The 15947-nt window shown below is 43.5% G+C and overlaps 1 protein-coding gene across 1 annotated transcript; it reads right to left on the bottom strand.

Moving 5' to 3' along the window:
- Positions 1 to 3646: 3646 nt before the first annotated feature.
- Positions 3647 to 9717, bottom strand: MARCKS (myristoylated alanine rich protein kinase C substrate). Its single transcript, XM_033234344.1, has 2 exons — positions 9154 to 9717; positions 3647 to 7298 (listed from the first exon to the last, which is right to left on the bottom strand). The coding sequence occupies exons 1-2, from the start codon at positions 9253 to 9255 to the stop codon at positions 6405 to 6407; spliced, it is 996 nt and encodes a 331-aa protein (XP_033090235.1). The 5' UTR covers positions 9256 to 9717; the 3' UTR covers positions 3647 to 6404.
- Between the last annotated feature and the right edge of the window lie 6230 nt (positions 9718 to 15947).

The raw sequence follows: 15947 nt of genomic DNA, 5'->3' as shown, positions 1-15947 counted from the left end.
AGTTCTTAATTCACATTTCAAACCTAAAAAACATGTGCCTACTTCTTAGGTAGACAATATGTAATGCTAACTTAACAAATGACACTGAAATTTGTTATATTTATTGAAATCCTAAGTGATGGATAGTTCTGTTGCCATTAACCATTTCCAAGGAAAAAGAGAAGCTATAATAATATGAATTGACAAAGATACTCTCATTTTTCCTTTACCAGTGGTACTAGATATTCTCAGACTGGCGCAGTGTCTCACATCTGTAATCCCAACACTTTGGGAGGCCAGTGTGGGAGGATCACTTGAGTCCAGGAGTTCAAGACCCCATTTCTACAAAAAAATTAAAAAAAAAAAAAATAGCTGGGTATGGTGGCACATACCTGTAATCCCAGCTACTCTGGAGGCTGAGGTGGGAGGATCACTTGAGTCTCAGAGGTCGAGGCTGCAGTGAGCCATGATTGCACCACTGCACTCCAGCCTGAGTGATAGAGTGAGACTTTATTTCAAAACAAAATAAATAATTTTAAAAAGATACTCTCATATTTCATTTACAAACACTAGACAAAGTCTTATGCTCCAATTTTATCAAAACACTAGAACTGGGCTTATATATATTTCTAAAAATTTTTGCAATACTTATATATTTGCAGCTGTTAACTTTTATGACAAAGATAAATATTTCATTTTGCTTAAAAGTTGATGCTGAGAGGAGGAATTGTAGTTAGGAGTATTTCAGCATCAGTAATTTTTTACTTTTTCAGGAACATAAAATATGATTAACATCCACTGCTTGTATTTCTTGGCAGGTTCAGTTGTATCTTACCCAGATTTTCATTTTAGTACAATTAATCCATATAGGTTTAATTAGGTAGATTTAAATGATCATCAAATGAGTATACTTATTTGGCAGCACAACAGTGGCTCAAAACCTACAGGATTAAAAACTTTGCAGTTTGGCTTATCATCTATATCCCTGAATGATAGTTTCCACAATCATCAAAGTAATCTTTAAGAATTGCTAAGAAACCAAATAATGAAAACATCAGTTTTTAAAATAATTTTAAGGCATTGAAATAGGAAAAAAATAGCTTTTTGGAGAGTCAAGTTTTTATCAAGACTCCTTGTAATTAGATCTCTTTTTCATATCCTTAATTTTGATTGTCTCCTGTAAAAGTATTAAGTAAGGTCAACATAGAATCTCAAAATAATTATTTTTATAGTTGAAGTATCCTTCCAAACATTTCTTCAAGCAGTACTTTTGTACTTTTTTTTGTGGAGTTTGAAACCATTTTAGGGTGATGGGATTTCCTGTTTGGAGGACTGAGCTGGAGGAAAAAGGGGAGAGGGAGAGTACCCTGTTACAGAGAAAGCAAAATACTGTAGAAGTGGATTGCTGAGTATCTTGTTCCTTGAATGCACTTCAACACTGCACATTAGTAAGCATTAGAAAGAATCAATGCAAACATTAGTTTAGCTTTCTCAACATTATAGTCTTTAAATGAAATCCTTTAGATTTAAATTGATTGCTATAAAAGGTTTACTTTTTTTCCCTTCTTGTATTTCCAGGGGCATACTATGCCACTTAACTGTGTATTTAACTTCATTTAGCCTCCATCAAGGACCTGAAACAAAATGCTTACAAAGAATGCTATTTTGTCTTGGCACGGTGGCTCACGCCTCTAATCCCAGAATTTTGGGAGGCAGAGGTAGGCGGATTGCTTGAGGCCAGGAGTTTGAGACCAGCCTGGCCAACATGGCAAAACCCCATTCTCTACGAAGAACACAAAAATTAGCCGGGCATGGTGGTGCATGCCTGTAATCCCAGCTATCAGGGAGGCTGGGGCACAAGAATTGCTTGAACCCAGGAGGTTGCAGTGAACTGCACTCCAGCCTGGGCAATCAGAGTGAGACCCTGTCTCAAAAAAAAAAAAAAAAAAAAAAAAGAAAAGTTCGTATTTTGATACTAGATGGTCGTTAACTTTGTAATGTGGAGTTTGAGACCACAATTACCCCAGAATTCTATAAAGAGATACACAGTTTATTTTTGAACATTGAAATTTCAAGTCTCATAAACAAAAATTTTTTTAAAAAAATGTTTCATTCACATTTCCAACATCAGTCTATAAAGAATTTTCTAAGAATGAAACACAATTTATATACCTAAATATGGGGCTTCCCTTACAGTGGTCTTGAGAGGTTTATTCATTCATTTAGTTGATGCTTTTAAGATTCAAAGTATTTTTAGAATTTAACAAGAAATGCCTATTATCCAGAAGACAGTTTTTCTAAATGATGCCAAATCCTCATCTTTTGAGAAAAGGTATGGCTTACGGTAAGTCATTATCACTCAAAGTAAGAAAGAGATCAAACTACATATTACCATTTTTTCTTACATATGAGCCGTAATTATAAATAATAAGTACATTTCCATATGTCTCTGAAAGAGGAATTTCAGAAAATCTTTTGGGTTGAATAAATTCCAGGCAAAAAATTGATCTCAGTGTCACCTACCTACAACTTAAATGAAGAACATATGTAAATAAGTAACACTGAAAAGATTGCTTTTTATAAATTCATTAGTGACTGGCATATTACTAGAATAAAGAAAAAATAGAAAAAATGACAATCTTATCAGTTTTAGTCAACTACACCCACGTATATCTATTGAATACTTTAAAAATATTGAAAATATATAGGAAATCCTAAAGCTGTTGAAATTCACACCTAACCTTTTAAAAGTATTTATTTTCCATTTTCAGAATAGCATTCTTGAGTATAATTTAAAAAGAGTGCTGGAACTTGAATCCCCAACTGGGACTGGAACATTTACAGAATAAAAGCATTTTAAAATTCCTGTGTGGCACACTACTTTCATAGGATGTGGAGAGGGGAAAAAAAAATGCTCAATTTGCAGTGAATGATTAAAGGGAAGTTAAAAGCTAATAGATCTCTCACTTAAATACTTTTAAAATTTCTCAAACTTGACTGAGGCTACATTAAACTATGCTCCCCTACCAACTGCTAGTCAAGCATCTATCTAAAAAATATGGCTGCATGTCCAGGGACGGATGGTGGCTCACACCTGTAATCCTAGAACTTTGGGAGGCTGAGGCAGGAGGGTCGTTTGAGGCCAGAGTTCAAGACCAGCCTGGGCAACACAGTAAGGCACCTGCCTACAAATAAATAAATAAACTTTTATATATATGGCTGTGAAAAGTACCTTACCCCAAATCCTTAACTTTAGTTGCAAGGTTACATTGTTTATATTCATATAAAAAATTGCACTGTTTCTCAAATATATTATCAAGTTTTATCATTAAAATTTTTAATTGGCTTGGGGGCATACAACTCACCTTCAATGGATATAATTTTATACGTTAAGTAAAATGCCAAGCATATCATTTAAATCTCTTAAACTGAATGCTTACCTTTAACACCTAAGATTTTAAAATTTTCTCTAGAAAGATTTGCATTTTAAAATAAAATTTGTAAAAAAAAATCCTATTTTAGCAGGCTTGATTATATCAACTGGTAAAACTTTATTTTACAAGCAATAGGAATTGGATCAAATGATTATTATAACCCAGGGGAAGTATTTTGTAACCACAGCAAATGCCGTTATACATACTGCCAATACAGATTTAATAGACAATACTGAACTGTACAAGAGTTATTTATTTTTCCTTAATCTCAAAGCTATTTTTAGTAATACAAAAAAGCCATATTAACATTTTTTTTTTCCGTTAGAAAACATGATGTACAAAACTTTGGATGAAAAGATACGTCAAATTTCATTTAATCGCTTGGAGGAAAATCCACCAACTCCATCAATACCACCCAAAGTGTTTTAGGCAGTGAATAAAATCAAAATAATGCATCTTAATAAATTCCAGCTGTTAAAAGAACAAACTCAGCAATATATAACAGTTTGCTACACAGGATTTTTGACTATTCACTTTGGGAGTTATTTTTAAAAATCTACTTTTTTACTGAGTCCTACTACACACCAGGCACTGTACTTGGCCATCTAGGTAACTAAGAAAAAGTTGGTTAAGATACGAAAGGCTCATAAATCAGTCCTTTGGTTACCAAATTCAATTTTTAACTTTCAAACATCCTCCAAGATCAAGAAACCCTAACTAAAAATATACACCCTTCTAAGTGTTATTTGATTTTATTAGTAGCAAGGGTGTTTGGTAAGGTCATGAACCACTATTTTTGATCCATTATTCCAATTAAGAGTGTGTGTCAAAAGCTAATTTGTTATTTTTCTAATGAGTTTAAGATTTGGCATTCAGTTGTTACACATGTGGTTCAATGATTTATCATGAACCCTAAACTGCACACTGCTCAAAAACAGCAAAACAGATGTGCATTAAATGAAATAATGGTTTTTAATACATATCTTAAAATTCAATCAGTTTAGGGTCCAGTGAAGAAAAAGATAACCAGTTACCGGGTGGTAAAGGGCAGAGGAGGTAAACTAGTCAAGATTATTAATATTCAGTGAAGTATTATTGTCTATCTTATCCTTTGAGTAACAAGATGCTAACACACTTGCAAAAAAAAACAAAAAACAAAAAACAAAAACGCTTAAAACTATGCTAAAGGCCCATGAACTGACATCATCCATTCAACACCATTACTTTGTTACATAAACCTGTTTTCTTAAGGTATAACATATTAAGCAATAATTTGGAAATTAGCCAAGCACTAAGCAATTACAATAGCAGGTAATACACCATCAATTTTTGAAACACATTTGGCCACATTTCATGACCCATCTGCACTATGGATTCTATAGACTCTCAGTTTAAAATTTGTTTCTGGACCTGAATTACAAGAAAATGGCTTTATGAAATTTTCTCATAAGACATTTAAATAGTCTTAGGTTCACACCCCTTTTGTTCTAAATGATTTAATCTGACATGCTATATAACTACAATAAAAATAATTACGTTCAATTCTTAAATGAAAACTAAATGCCAATAAATGGTAACAGATTTGACATGGAATGTTGTAAGATCTTCCGCTACGTAATCTGACACTGCGGATTATGAATTTCAGAGCTTGAAAACTTCAGATTAAGAACCACAAGAAAATTTACTCTTGATAGCATGCAAGATCTTCCAAAAAATTAACCTAAGACCTAGAAGTCTCAGTATTATTAGAACATAAAAAAACACAACAAATTTGTACATTTTATTCACATTTATTTTTCGCTTTTAGTGTGCTCACAGAAAATTAGAACACCTTAAGCAGGAGTTTAATAGCAATTTTTGTAAGCAAAGTTACATTCCATCTCTAAGTCAAATTGGTCAAAGCTTCTCCAGTATTTACAAAACATGATAGACAAGATGCTACACAAAACCATTGCATCTGAAGATTTTTTTTCCTTTATTCTCAAAGACGACTGGAAAAGAAAGCATTATCTGCTGTAATCAAAAACATACCACAGTATAAACAGTAACCATTCCACTTATCACAGCTTGGTTGAGTTTAAAATTTGTGTTTTAAAAGGTCCAAGATGACTGCAGTTTTACAAAAATGGGCAGGGTGGAAAGTTGCAAACTTCATGTGCTTCTGGATATCAAGATTTGTTTTTATACAATAGTCACAGTTAAAAACACCCTGCTGGTAATACATAATTACACTTTATTAAGGTCATAAACCAGCAATAAACAATAAAGCCTATACAACTTGTAGTTCTACTTAATCACTGACTGGTACAGCTAACATGAGATAAGTGAAAAGTTCCTATGGTTTAAATGAACTCCTAAGACTATGATCTTTTTTTTTTTTTAAATCTGGGTATTGGTGTTTTTTCTTTTTTCCTTTCCTTCTTAGTCAAGACTTGTAGTGTTGTAAACCTGCCTCACAAAATACATGGTAATAACTTTTCTTTAAAAAAAAAAAAAAAAAAAGACAGCCTTTACACCATTTCTAGTGGCACATTGTTTTGGCAATGTTATGCACCACTCCAATTTCCCCATTGTGACCCCTATCACTTCATTTGATATCCCTTTTTGACCCACCCATCTCCTTCATATATGGGCATGTCCATAGATTGACAAAGAAAGTTTACATTTTTGAATAAAGATGCAAAGTATGCAAAAACATTAATACTGATGCGAAAAAATAAAAAATAAAAGAGAAACAAGGCAGAGGAAGAAGGTGTTTAAGCTCTCCTCCACCTGTTGGAATGGTGGTTAACAGAATGATTTGAGATGGGATCTGTGGGGGTGGGGGGGGGAGAAAAAAAATTTGGTGCTTAAAAAAAGTAAAATAAAAAAAGACATCTTTAAAATCAATCCCTGGTTGTAGACAAGTTCTCCAAAACCAGTACCTGGCACCACTCCAACAAACAAACAGGGGAGAAAAGTTCTTCGATTATCTCACAAAAGCTTGCTCTTTTACTCTGCCGCCTCCGCCGGGGGGGCTTCTGGACTGCACTCGGGCTGGGCCTCCTGTGACGGGGCTGCGCAGGCTGACGAGGCGGCGGCGACCGCGGGCTCCTCTGCGGGGGCGGCCTCCTGCTCCGGGGGCGCGCCAGGCCCGGCGGCCGAGGGGGCCTCGCAGGCTGCGGCGCTGGCCCCGGCCTCCTCGGCCTTCTTCTCCTCTACTTTGCTGGGCTCCTCGGCGGCCTTGGTCTCGTCGCTGGCGGGTGGCTTCTCTGGCGCGACAGCAGCCTCCTCGGGCTTGGCCTCCTGCGGGTCGCCACCCGCCGCCCCCTCCTCGCCAGCTGCCGCCTCCTCGCCCGGCGCCGCTGCCTGCTCCCCGGAGGCCGCGCCCGCCTCGGCGGCGGCCGCAGCGGCGCCCCCGGCGGCCTCGTCCTTGCCGCCTTCGGCAGCGGGCGCCTCGGCCTCACCGCCTTCTCCAGCCTCCTTCTTGTTCTTCTTGAAGGAGAAGCCGCTCAGCTTGAAAGACTTTTTGAAGGAAAAGCGCTTCTTTTTTTTTTTCGGGGTCTCGTTGCTGGGCGAGGGCGTGGCCCCGTCCTCGGCCTTGGGCGAAGACGTCGAGGAGGTGGCCGATGCGGCCTCTCCCTCCGCGGCCGTGGGCGAGCCGGGCTCGGCACCCTCGCCCTCCGCGGGGGCCTCCTTCTCTACCGGGCTGGCCCCAGCCTCGGGGGCGGCGGCGGCCGGCTCATCTTTCTCGGCTGCGGAGGGCGACGCCGCCCCACTCCCGGCCGCCGCGGGCTCCTCCTTGTCGGCGGCCGGGGCGCTGCCGTTGGCCTGCAGCTCCTCCTTGGCGCCCGACTCGGCGGCCGCGGGCGAAGCGTCGCCGTTTACCTTCACGTGGCCATTCTCCTAAGAGGCAGAGAAAGCGGGAGCGTCACTGAAGCGGCCGGGGCGCCGCCATTCCCGCCCCCAGCCCTGGACCGGGAGGGACCCGCTTCCCCCTAAGGCCCCTGTGGCCATCGAGACCCCACCCCCGCCGTTACGGGGAGGCGCGGGTGGATGCCCAGACGAGAGCCCCACGAACGAGGAAATGGGCACCGCTGCCTGGAAACCCCTCTCCCAAAACACAACTGTAGCCCCCAAGTAGAACAGTGACCACCCAGCCATTCAGCAAGTGCTCTAAAGATGAAGTCCGAAACGTAGCAAGCCAAGGCTAACCATGCCAGCCCTCGCCTTATGGGGGGCTTAGGGGAAAAAAGGTGCCAAGGAATAGTTGACACAGCAAACGCCCTTTGGAAGAAGGCACAGAGCCAGAGCTAGTGGTCCGCGCCTACGTTTCACATCCCTCTTTCGCCCTAAATACATAAAGGCCTCTTCAAAGAAAAAAAAAAAAAAAAAATACCAGGAATTCCCAGGGGGACCACAGCACTCGAGCCAGGAGCCCCTCCCCGCACGGGGCCCTCCGAGGTCCTGCGCCCGCTCAGGGCCTTAGGACCGGCAGGGGGCGCTGTGCCTCCACTGCGCCGCCCTTGGGGCAGGCAGGCGAGGAGGGGCGGAGTCGCCGGGCCACCCCGCCCTGCCCAGCCGGGCCCTGCCCGCAGGCCGAGGCGCCCCCGAGCCCGGATCGCGCAGCTCAGCAGTCCGCAAACAAAGCTCAGGTGGCTTCCTGGCCTCTTGGTCTGTCCGAAACCAACAAGGCAGGGGGAAACCCATTATTTCTGAGGTCTCGCCTCTGCTTCCACGCCCACCTTCCCCTGTGATTCTGCGAAGCCTGGGCGCTCCTCGGCGGTTCATTTTGCATTTTTAACGGGTTTAAAGCCTCTTGGCAGACTTCGCTTTCCCCAGTAGGTTAGAGCAGGCGAAGCGACACGATCTCTTCTCTAGGAAAAGAGGCGTGGTGGGTGCCCAGTGTTTGCGAAGCAGCCACCCATGGCCGACCTCTTGGGTCCACCCAACCGTGGCTATCTGCCTGGGTCCGGGCAGCGCCAGGCGGCCCCCCGCGGGTGGTCGAGGCGCCACGCACAAGAACAATCCCGACCCAAACGCACGAACCGCCTCTTTTTGACCATCTGGAAAGGTTCTTAAAGGACCCCCGAGTGTTCCCACCCCACAGATACCATTTAAAAATCAAATGGGTGTGTAATTCCACAGACAGCTACGAATAAAGATTTAGGACAGTGGGAAAGCCCCATCAAAAGGTACCGAAGCCCTCTGTCCAACCCCAGCCAACCACCTTTCCAAGAACCCAGGGAACGCCGCCGCGGCATACAATAAGACAGCCCTTCCCTCCTCGCCTTTCTCCACCACCATCCCCATTGCGCCCCCCTTTCCCGACTCCCCCACCCCACACACACAATCACACCACCAGTTCAGAAATCTCGAAGACAATCTCGCTTCGACAACAAACCCGAGAGCCACCCAAACACCATTGTGCCCCCAAACACAAATGCAACCTGGCTGGGGGCGGGGGAGGAGGGCACCTAGCTAGTCACGTTCTGCCAATCTCCAAACCACGCCATTTTAGACGATTTATCACTCCTTTCCTCCCGTCTACTCAAGAATTCTACAGGATTCTAAGGAACCACTCCTTTGGGGTGGGGGGAGACCCCTGCTATAAAAAATACACAATTTAGGCTATCCATTCCATTCAACTTTCAGACTAGAATCCAGCCACACTCCTCTACACTAATGAGCCTTGGGAGCCACCAGGAGGGAAGGAGAGACAGACACCACGTAAATGACCACAACCACAGGTAGAATTTACCTGCCCGTTCGCTTTGGAAGGCGACGAGGCCACAGCCGCCTCCCCGGGCCTCTCCGCGGCGGCTTCTCCCTTCGCTGCGGTCTTGGAGAACTGGGCACCCATGCTGGCTTCTTCAACAAAGAAACTCAACAGATCCAAGAGGGGAAACAAAGAGCCTCGGGTTGGTGTAACGACGGGGCGAGCAGCAGCAGCAGCGGCGGCGGCAACAGCGGCAGCGGCACACACACCGGAGGGAGGGGGGTGGGGGTGGTGGAGAAGACAGAACAGAACCGATTAAATACACTCCGGATAAAAAAATTTTAGTCGAAGAGATCAAAAAGCAGCAGCACAGGAGGGAGGGAAAAAGGGTGGAAAAGTCGAGCACAAAAAAAGGAGCCCAAGTGTAGTTCGAAAAAAAAAGAAGTAATAAAAAAATCCCAGATTTGTAGCCGCACTGTAGACAAGAGGAAAATGGAGAAATCTCCCTGGTTGCTAATAAGATGCGGGGTCCAACGCCCAAGTGCACAGATGAATGGGCTCGCGGGCGCTGACGCGGCCCCCGCGCGCATCGGCCAATCCGCGCGCCGCACACAAAGCAGGGGGCGGGGTCTGCGCGCCTGGCGAACAATGGAGCCGCGCTTTGCAAACGGTTTGAAAATCAGCCTCAGACCGAGAATTAATGTCCTCCAAATAAATAAATCAATTAAAAAATACATGGCACTCGCCTCTCTCTGCTTGAAAATAATAATGCATTTCTTGATTGCTTGCTTTGTTTGGAATTAATTAACGCGGGAGGGGGGTAGTTGTGCATCGGGGCGGAGAAAGCGTTAACTTGACTCGCATTGATTCTCGTCGGTTTATATCCGTGTGTCTCTCTCTCCACTCGCTCCCCTCCCCCATCTTTCCGTGTGTTTATGTGGATGTGTGTTTATGCGAGTGTTGAAGACAATGGTCGTGATTTGTGTGTTTGCAGCATGCTTTCTTTCCTTCTTTCTTTTTCCATATTGGCTTTACAGATAAAGCGCAGGGTTGGTTTCTTCAACTGCTGCAATGGTTAAATCGTCCCAAATTGAAAGGTATTTAAACCACGAAGATCGAATTTCATCAAGCGAGATCGCAAGTTAGAATTAGGTCTGTAGGCCAGATGTGGAAAATGCAAAAGCGGCAGACAGCGAAGCCACACTCCCTTCCCTCTCCCACATTGGCATGCAATAAAATATTTTCAGATTGGCCTTGGGCGCTCAACAAATTCCCCCTTCTCTGGCTATTCCCAATTAGTAATAGTTTTTTTCCACAATTCAAAGTGAGAGCCATTTACAGAAGATCGAAACTCTTCGCATTTTATCACTGTTTGAAATGACATAATTTTCCTCTGTGGTGAAATGAGACACAGCCTCAAGTAGACGAATCCATATTTACGGTTGGGATATTATTCGCGTCAATATGGATCGTTTTCAGCCTACTGCCAGAATCGAATGGACTCTTTTTGAACGTGTGAGTGTGTGAATGCGCACGCAGGCGAATGTGCTCCTGGAAGGAAGGGAGGCAGCAATGATGACATTCTAAACCGGACTGCAGTTCTAAGGAGAAATGTTCTGCATGTTGAGAGATAGCAAGATCCCTGAGCTCTCCAAGTCTAACTTGGGTTAGAGGAAAAGCTTCTATAATGGTACACAGGATACCTCCATCTGTCACTGCACTCCTTGCCACCGAAGTACCAGACGCTATTTGTGTGTGAGAGACAAGGCACTGACTTAAAGTATGGGGGGTGAGGGGAACCAAGGAAACAGCTTAATAAGCATTTTCTTCCCAAAGTTTTCACTCGTGGCAAAATCAGACCACCTTTTCTCGTTTACATTTGGTGATCCTGCAAGAAATAATCTTTCGCTTATGAAGGTGAGAAGCAGTCGAGGGAATAGTTCATTTCTCCTGGTGCTAGCTCTGAATTCTCAAACAGTTTTATTTTCTGCTCACTGTAGGGAAATAGGTCACACTCTGAGTGAAAAAGACGGTTGGTTCAAGCCAATAACTCTTTGTTCAAGCGTTGCTTTGAAAATCACCAAGCTGAACATTGTTACGTGAAGCTTCGTCTTCTCACTGTTCAGTTCCTTCAGATGCATTATTCGACCATGGTCATATTCCCCAGAGCTGATGTAAAGACGTTTCCGTAGAAATGCATCTTGCCAACAAACGTGTTATTACCCTTAAGAGAGCCCGCTGGCCTGGTCCACGACCCCAGCCGCCAGAATGGACGCGAATCCCTTGTATTAGCAGTTCCAACTTGAAAAGCCAGCTGGGCTGATCCGACACCACCATCCAGGCGATTCCCAAAAGCCCATTTAAGGCTCTTGATTCCCCCCCACCCCCAACGTGAATCATGCCCCTTCCTCTGCATCCCCCTCCCATTTTAAATTGAGGTGACTGCTAGCTCGCTTTCGGATTTTCTCCCAGACGCGTCCTTCGCCCTCCATTTGGGGGCTGCTTTTATTGCTCCTTTGTTACCAGGCTGCCGTGTAGCTTTCCCCCCTTTTCTTTCTCGTACGCCTATTTGCCTGGTATCGGCTGGTCTCCCTGGCAACGGCCAAGGAAGATTCGGAACACGGGGCCGGGGGAGGGGGAAGAGGCGGAGCCGGCGCTGGGGGGTGACGGAGGGAGGGGGCGGGGGCTGGGAGTGGTGGAGGGGAGAGGGGCAGAGTGAGAGACTGGGAGACAGACTGCGAAGCAGATGGCCGCGCGAGGGGGCGGGGTGAGGGCGGGGCGGGGCGGGGCGGGGGGACAGCCCTAGCGTCAGAGGCGCGAGAGAGCCAATCAATTCCCGCAGCAGCTCTGGGGCAAAAAAAAAAAAAGTGTAAACACATAAGTTCCCTCCTCACGAGCGGTCTGAGTGTCTAGTTTACGGTAGGAAAGATTTTTTTTTTTTGATACGCAAGCGCATTCTAAGGTAGCTGGAAAGCAAGTGGCAGGCGGAGGCTCCTTGGGGGCGCTGCCGGCGGCCGCTGAGGGCTGGGCCACCCTTTCCCCAACCTCCCCCAGCGACTAGCGTCGTCCGAGCAGGGGATTTCTTGAACTTTATGGGGAAGGGGGTCCCGGCGGAGGATGGGTGAGGAAGAACGGACTGGCAAATGGAAAACGGTTCTTCTTCTTCTTGCAAAACTGTTTAATGACAGGGAAAGAAGGCCAAGAACTTGGAACTGGTAGGGAAGCAGCACAGTACAAGCGTGGCTCCTCAGGAGTCTGGTGTGCTCACACGCAGAGTTAAAGGTTTCAAACAAAGCGCCAAAAATGTTTACAGAAATATGACTAAAGAACCCAAGAGTTCATAGTGAAAATGTAAAACCGGTGTCTGTAACCAAACCAAATTAATAATGTAGGAAGAAACGGTCGTTTATTCTTCATTTGTACTCCCCTTTCACCCTGCCCTAACATATTTGCAAGATAATAATAATCTGTGTATAGGTTTCTTTAGAAAAAAGAGCAATTTATTTAAGAGACCTGTTATTTTTCTGTAAAATGTTAGCGTTGGAAAGAATTTTGGAGACTATTCCACAAAATCTTGAGGGCCCAGTGTGTCAAACACAATAATCTAGATCTTGTTTTCATATCATTGAACAAGATAAACTCGGTCTCTGACCTCAGGGGGCTTCCATTTTAGAAGATCATCTACTGAAGTTGAACTGGAGCACCTGGCTTCCCCCTCTCAACGATGAAGAAATAGGCACGGGAGAGTTGCCAGATTCTCAGAGGGCAGAGCCACGAATAGAGGTCAGGCCCCTTGATGACCGAGTCCTGGCTTTTTCTACCACTGCCGGTGCTGCCATCTTCCCTTGATGGCACAGATTCACTCAGTAGGTCAGTCATTCATTCCTGAAGTATTTATTAAGGTCCTCCTAAGTACGAGGAAAAAGGCTTTAGACATCAGCTTACACCAGGGACAAATATGGACATGGTCTTTCATGCAGCTTACATTTGTATTATTGTTTCTTAAAACTTCTTAACATGTGGAGAAAGAAAGCAAAAACAAGATTAACTGTGTGCTTAAAAAACACACAAAAGATGACGAGCACTTTGTAGATTCCAAATTAAATACACCTTTTTCACCTGGAAGCATTCATGCATTCACAACATATGCGATCCCACTGTGCAGGCAGTGTTCTGCTCCATCCTTCATCTTAGATTTTATGCTACTTGAAATTTAATTCCACAGAAATTGATTAGCTTGCAGTGTGGTGGAGAAGAAAACAGACACAGCCCCTCAATTCATTTGGCAAGTATTTACTGAACTCCTATCATGTAGTAGGCATTTGGGATGTATCAATGAACAAAACAGACAAGAAATCTTTATAAAGCATACATTCTTGGGTGGGGAGAAAAGCACAAGTTGAAAAAATGTAAGCCAGCAAATTATATGAAATGTTAGAAGTCTGTAAGTGTTGTGGGAGGGGTGGAGTGGTGGGGGAAACTAAAGCAAAATAAGAGAGATGGGAGTTCAGGGGAGAGTTGAGTTGTAATTCCGTATAGGCCGGGAAAGGCCTCATTGAGAAAACAAACCTTGAGCAGATTTGAAGAGGTGAGGAAATTAATAATGCAGATGGCTCACTCAAATGCTTCTAGCCTAACAAGAGAAGGGAGAAACTATAAACACACAACAAGATCATAAGCTGAAATATAACTTTAAACCATCACATGTACTCTGAACGAAAATAGAGAGTACATTTGACCATTTAAAGTTCTATTTTGTGCTATGAGATAGTATAATTTCATTAGGAGAGTCAAATAAGGTCTTTTGAAATATGTGACATTTAAGTGGAAACCTAAAGGAAGAGTAGGCATTAGCCAGGTAAAGAGGTGAAGAGCTGTGTTCAGATGGAGGAAATAGCAAAGCCCATAAGGAGGAAGAGTTCAGCATGGATTTGGGAGGAAGGTAGAGAGATGAGTTAGAACGTATTTTCAGATTCCTATAAAACATCTCAGTAGAAGAGTGAAGTTCACAAATGTGAGTCTGGAGTTCAAACTACGGTTTTGAATGTAAATATTGATTTGTGATCGTTCCACATGAAAATATTTTCAGAAGCCAAGTCACAGGAAAATGCAAAAGATACAAGATTACAGAATGATGCCCTGAGTAATTTCTGCTCTCAGAGGATCCGTAGAAAAGGAGCCAAGATGGCAAAGAAGACTGAGAAGGAACTCTCAAAGAGTAGACAGAAAGCCAGAAGAGTGTGGGGTCAGGAAAATCGATAAAGACAGTATTTTAAGGGGGAGTGGTAAGTTTTGTCAAATGCTGTTGAGTGTTCAAGTGAAATACTGAGATGTTTCCATTGCATGTTGCAGGACAGAAACTACTGGATACAGGCTCCAGGGCAGTTTTTGTAGTATGTTGAGACTGGAAGCTGGATTTCGTGTGTTTAGGATAAAATGGAAGATGAAGAAGATTATGGCGTAGTCACCTCTTTATGAAACTGGACTCAGTAAAGGTTTAGGGAGACAAGGCAGTAGCTGGAGAGGGCTGGGACAGATTGAGCATCCCTGTTGGGAAAATCTGAAATCCAAAATCTGAAATGTTTGAGTGTCAGTATGACACCACAAGTGGAAAATGCCACACCTGGCCTCATGTGAGGGGTTATGGTAAAAACACACATGCATGACACACAGTTTATTCAGTGTCTACAAGGAGAAAACACATCCCCCCCAGCCCCTGTCAGCTGCAATATATGTTTTCTTTGCACGTCCAGATTCCTCCATGCAAGCACACCACAAAGGGTAATAAAGTAGTTCAATGTACACAAATTTTTTTCACAATGTACATCAATTTCAGTGTATACAAATTTTGTTTCATGCACAATATTATCTAAAATATTGTATGAAGTTATATTCAGGTTCTGTTTATAAGGTATATTTGAAATAAATAAATTTCATATTTAGGCCGGGCGCGGTGGCTCAAGCCTGTAATCCCAGCACTTTGGGAGGCCGAGACGGGCGGATCACGAGGTCAGGAGATTGAGACCATCCTGGCTAACAGGGTGAAACCCCGTCTCTACTAAAAATACAAAAACTAGCCGGGCGAGATGGCGGGCGCCTGTAGTCCCAGCTACTCGGGAGGCTGAGGCAGGAGAATGGCGGGAACCCGGGAGGCGGAGCTTGCAGTGAGCTGAGATCCGGCCACTGCACTCCAGTCCGGGCAACAGAGCGAGACTCCGCCTCAAAAAAAAAAAAAAAAAAAAAAAAAAAAAAAAAAAAAAATTTCATATTTAGACTTGGGTTCTCATCCACAAGATATCTCATTATGTATATGAAAACATTCCAAAATTCAAAAAAATCTGAAATCTGAAACACTTCTGGTCCCAAGCATTTCAGATAAGGAAAGCTCAACCCAGTTAATGTTTTTGGCTTGTGTGGTACTGTCTTGGATGGAAGGCATCAGAGCACATTTGACTGATCTGGAAACTAATACAGTAAAAAGGAAAATGAAGATGTAAGAGGAAAAGGAATAAAGAATGGAAAAGCATTTCTGAGAAGGCAGGAAGGGATGGGGATATAGGGTACGTGCTGAGAAATTGGGTTTTAAAAGATATTCTGCTTTTTTAAAAATTCTGTAATGAGAGAAGAAGACGATGGTGGGAAGATGAGAAAGTTTCCCTCTGATGGTTTCTATTCAGCTAAGAGGAAAGAAGAAAAGGGAGAGTTGCAGTTTGATGACCTTATAGAAGGTGTGAAACAATGAATGGAAGGCATAGGATTGAGATTTTGGGGCATAGTAAGACTTTAGAGCAGTAAGGAGGGCCCATTTGAGGTTGATAAATCTCAAGTATGCTTAA

Source organism: Trachypithecus francoisi, unplaced genomic scaffold (assembly GCF_009764315.1).
Source record: "Trachypithecus francoisi isolate TF-2019V2 unplaced genomic scaffold, Tfra_2.0 Lachesis_group15, whole genome shotgun sequence".
Classification (NCBI taxonomy): domain Eukaryota; kingdom Metazoa; phylum Chordata; class Mammalia; order Primates; family Cercopithecidae; genus Trachypithecus; species Trachypithecus francoisi.
Note: the sequence above shows the minus strand (reverse complement) of the source record. Positions and strands in the feature narration are given on the sequence as shown.

Coding starts and splice junctions, on each gene's coding strand:
- MARCKS (XM_033234344.1), bottom strand. CDS start 9,255: ATGGGTGCCCAGTTCTCCAAGACCGCAGCGAAGGGAGAAGCCGCCGCG. Junction 7,299..9,153: donor CTTCCAAAGCGAACGGGCAG/GTAAATTCTACC, acceptor TCTGCCTCTTAG/GAGAATGGCCACGTGAAGGT.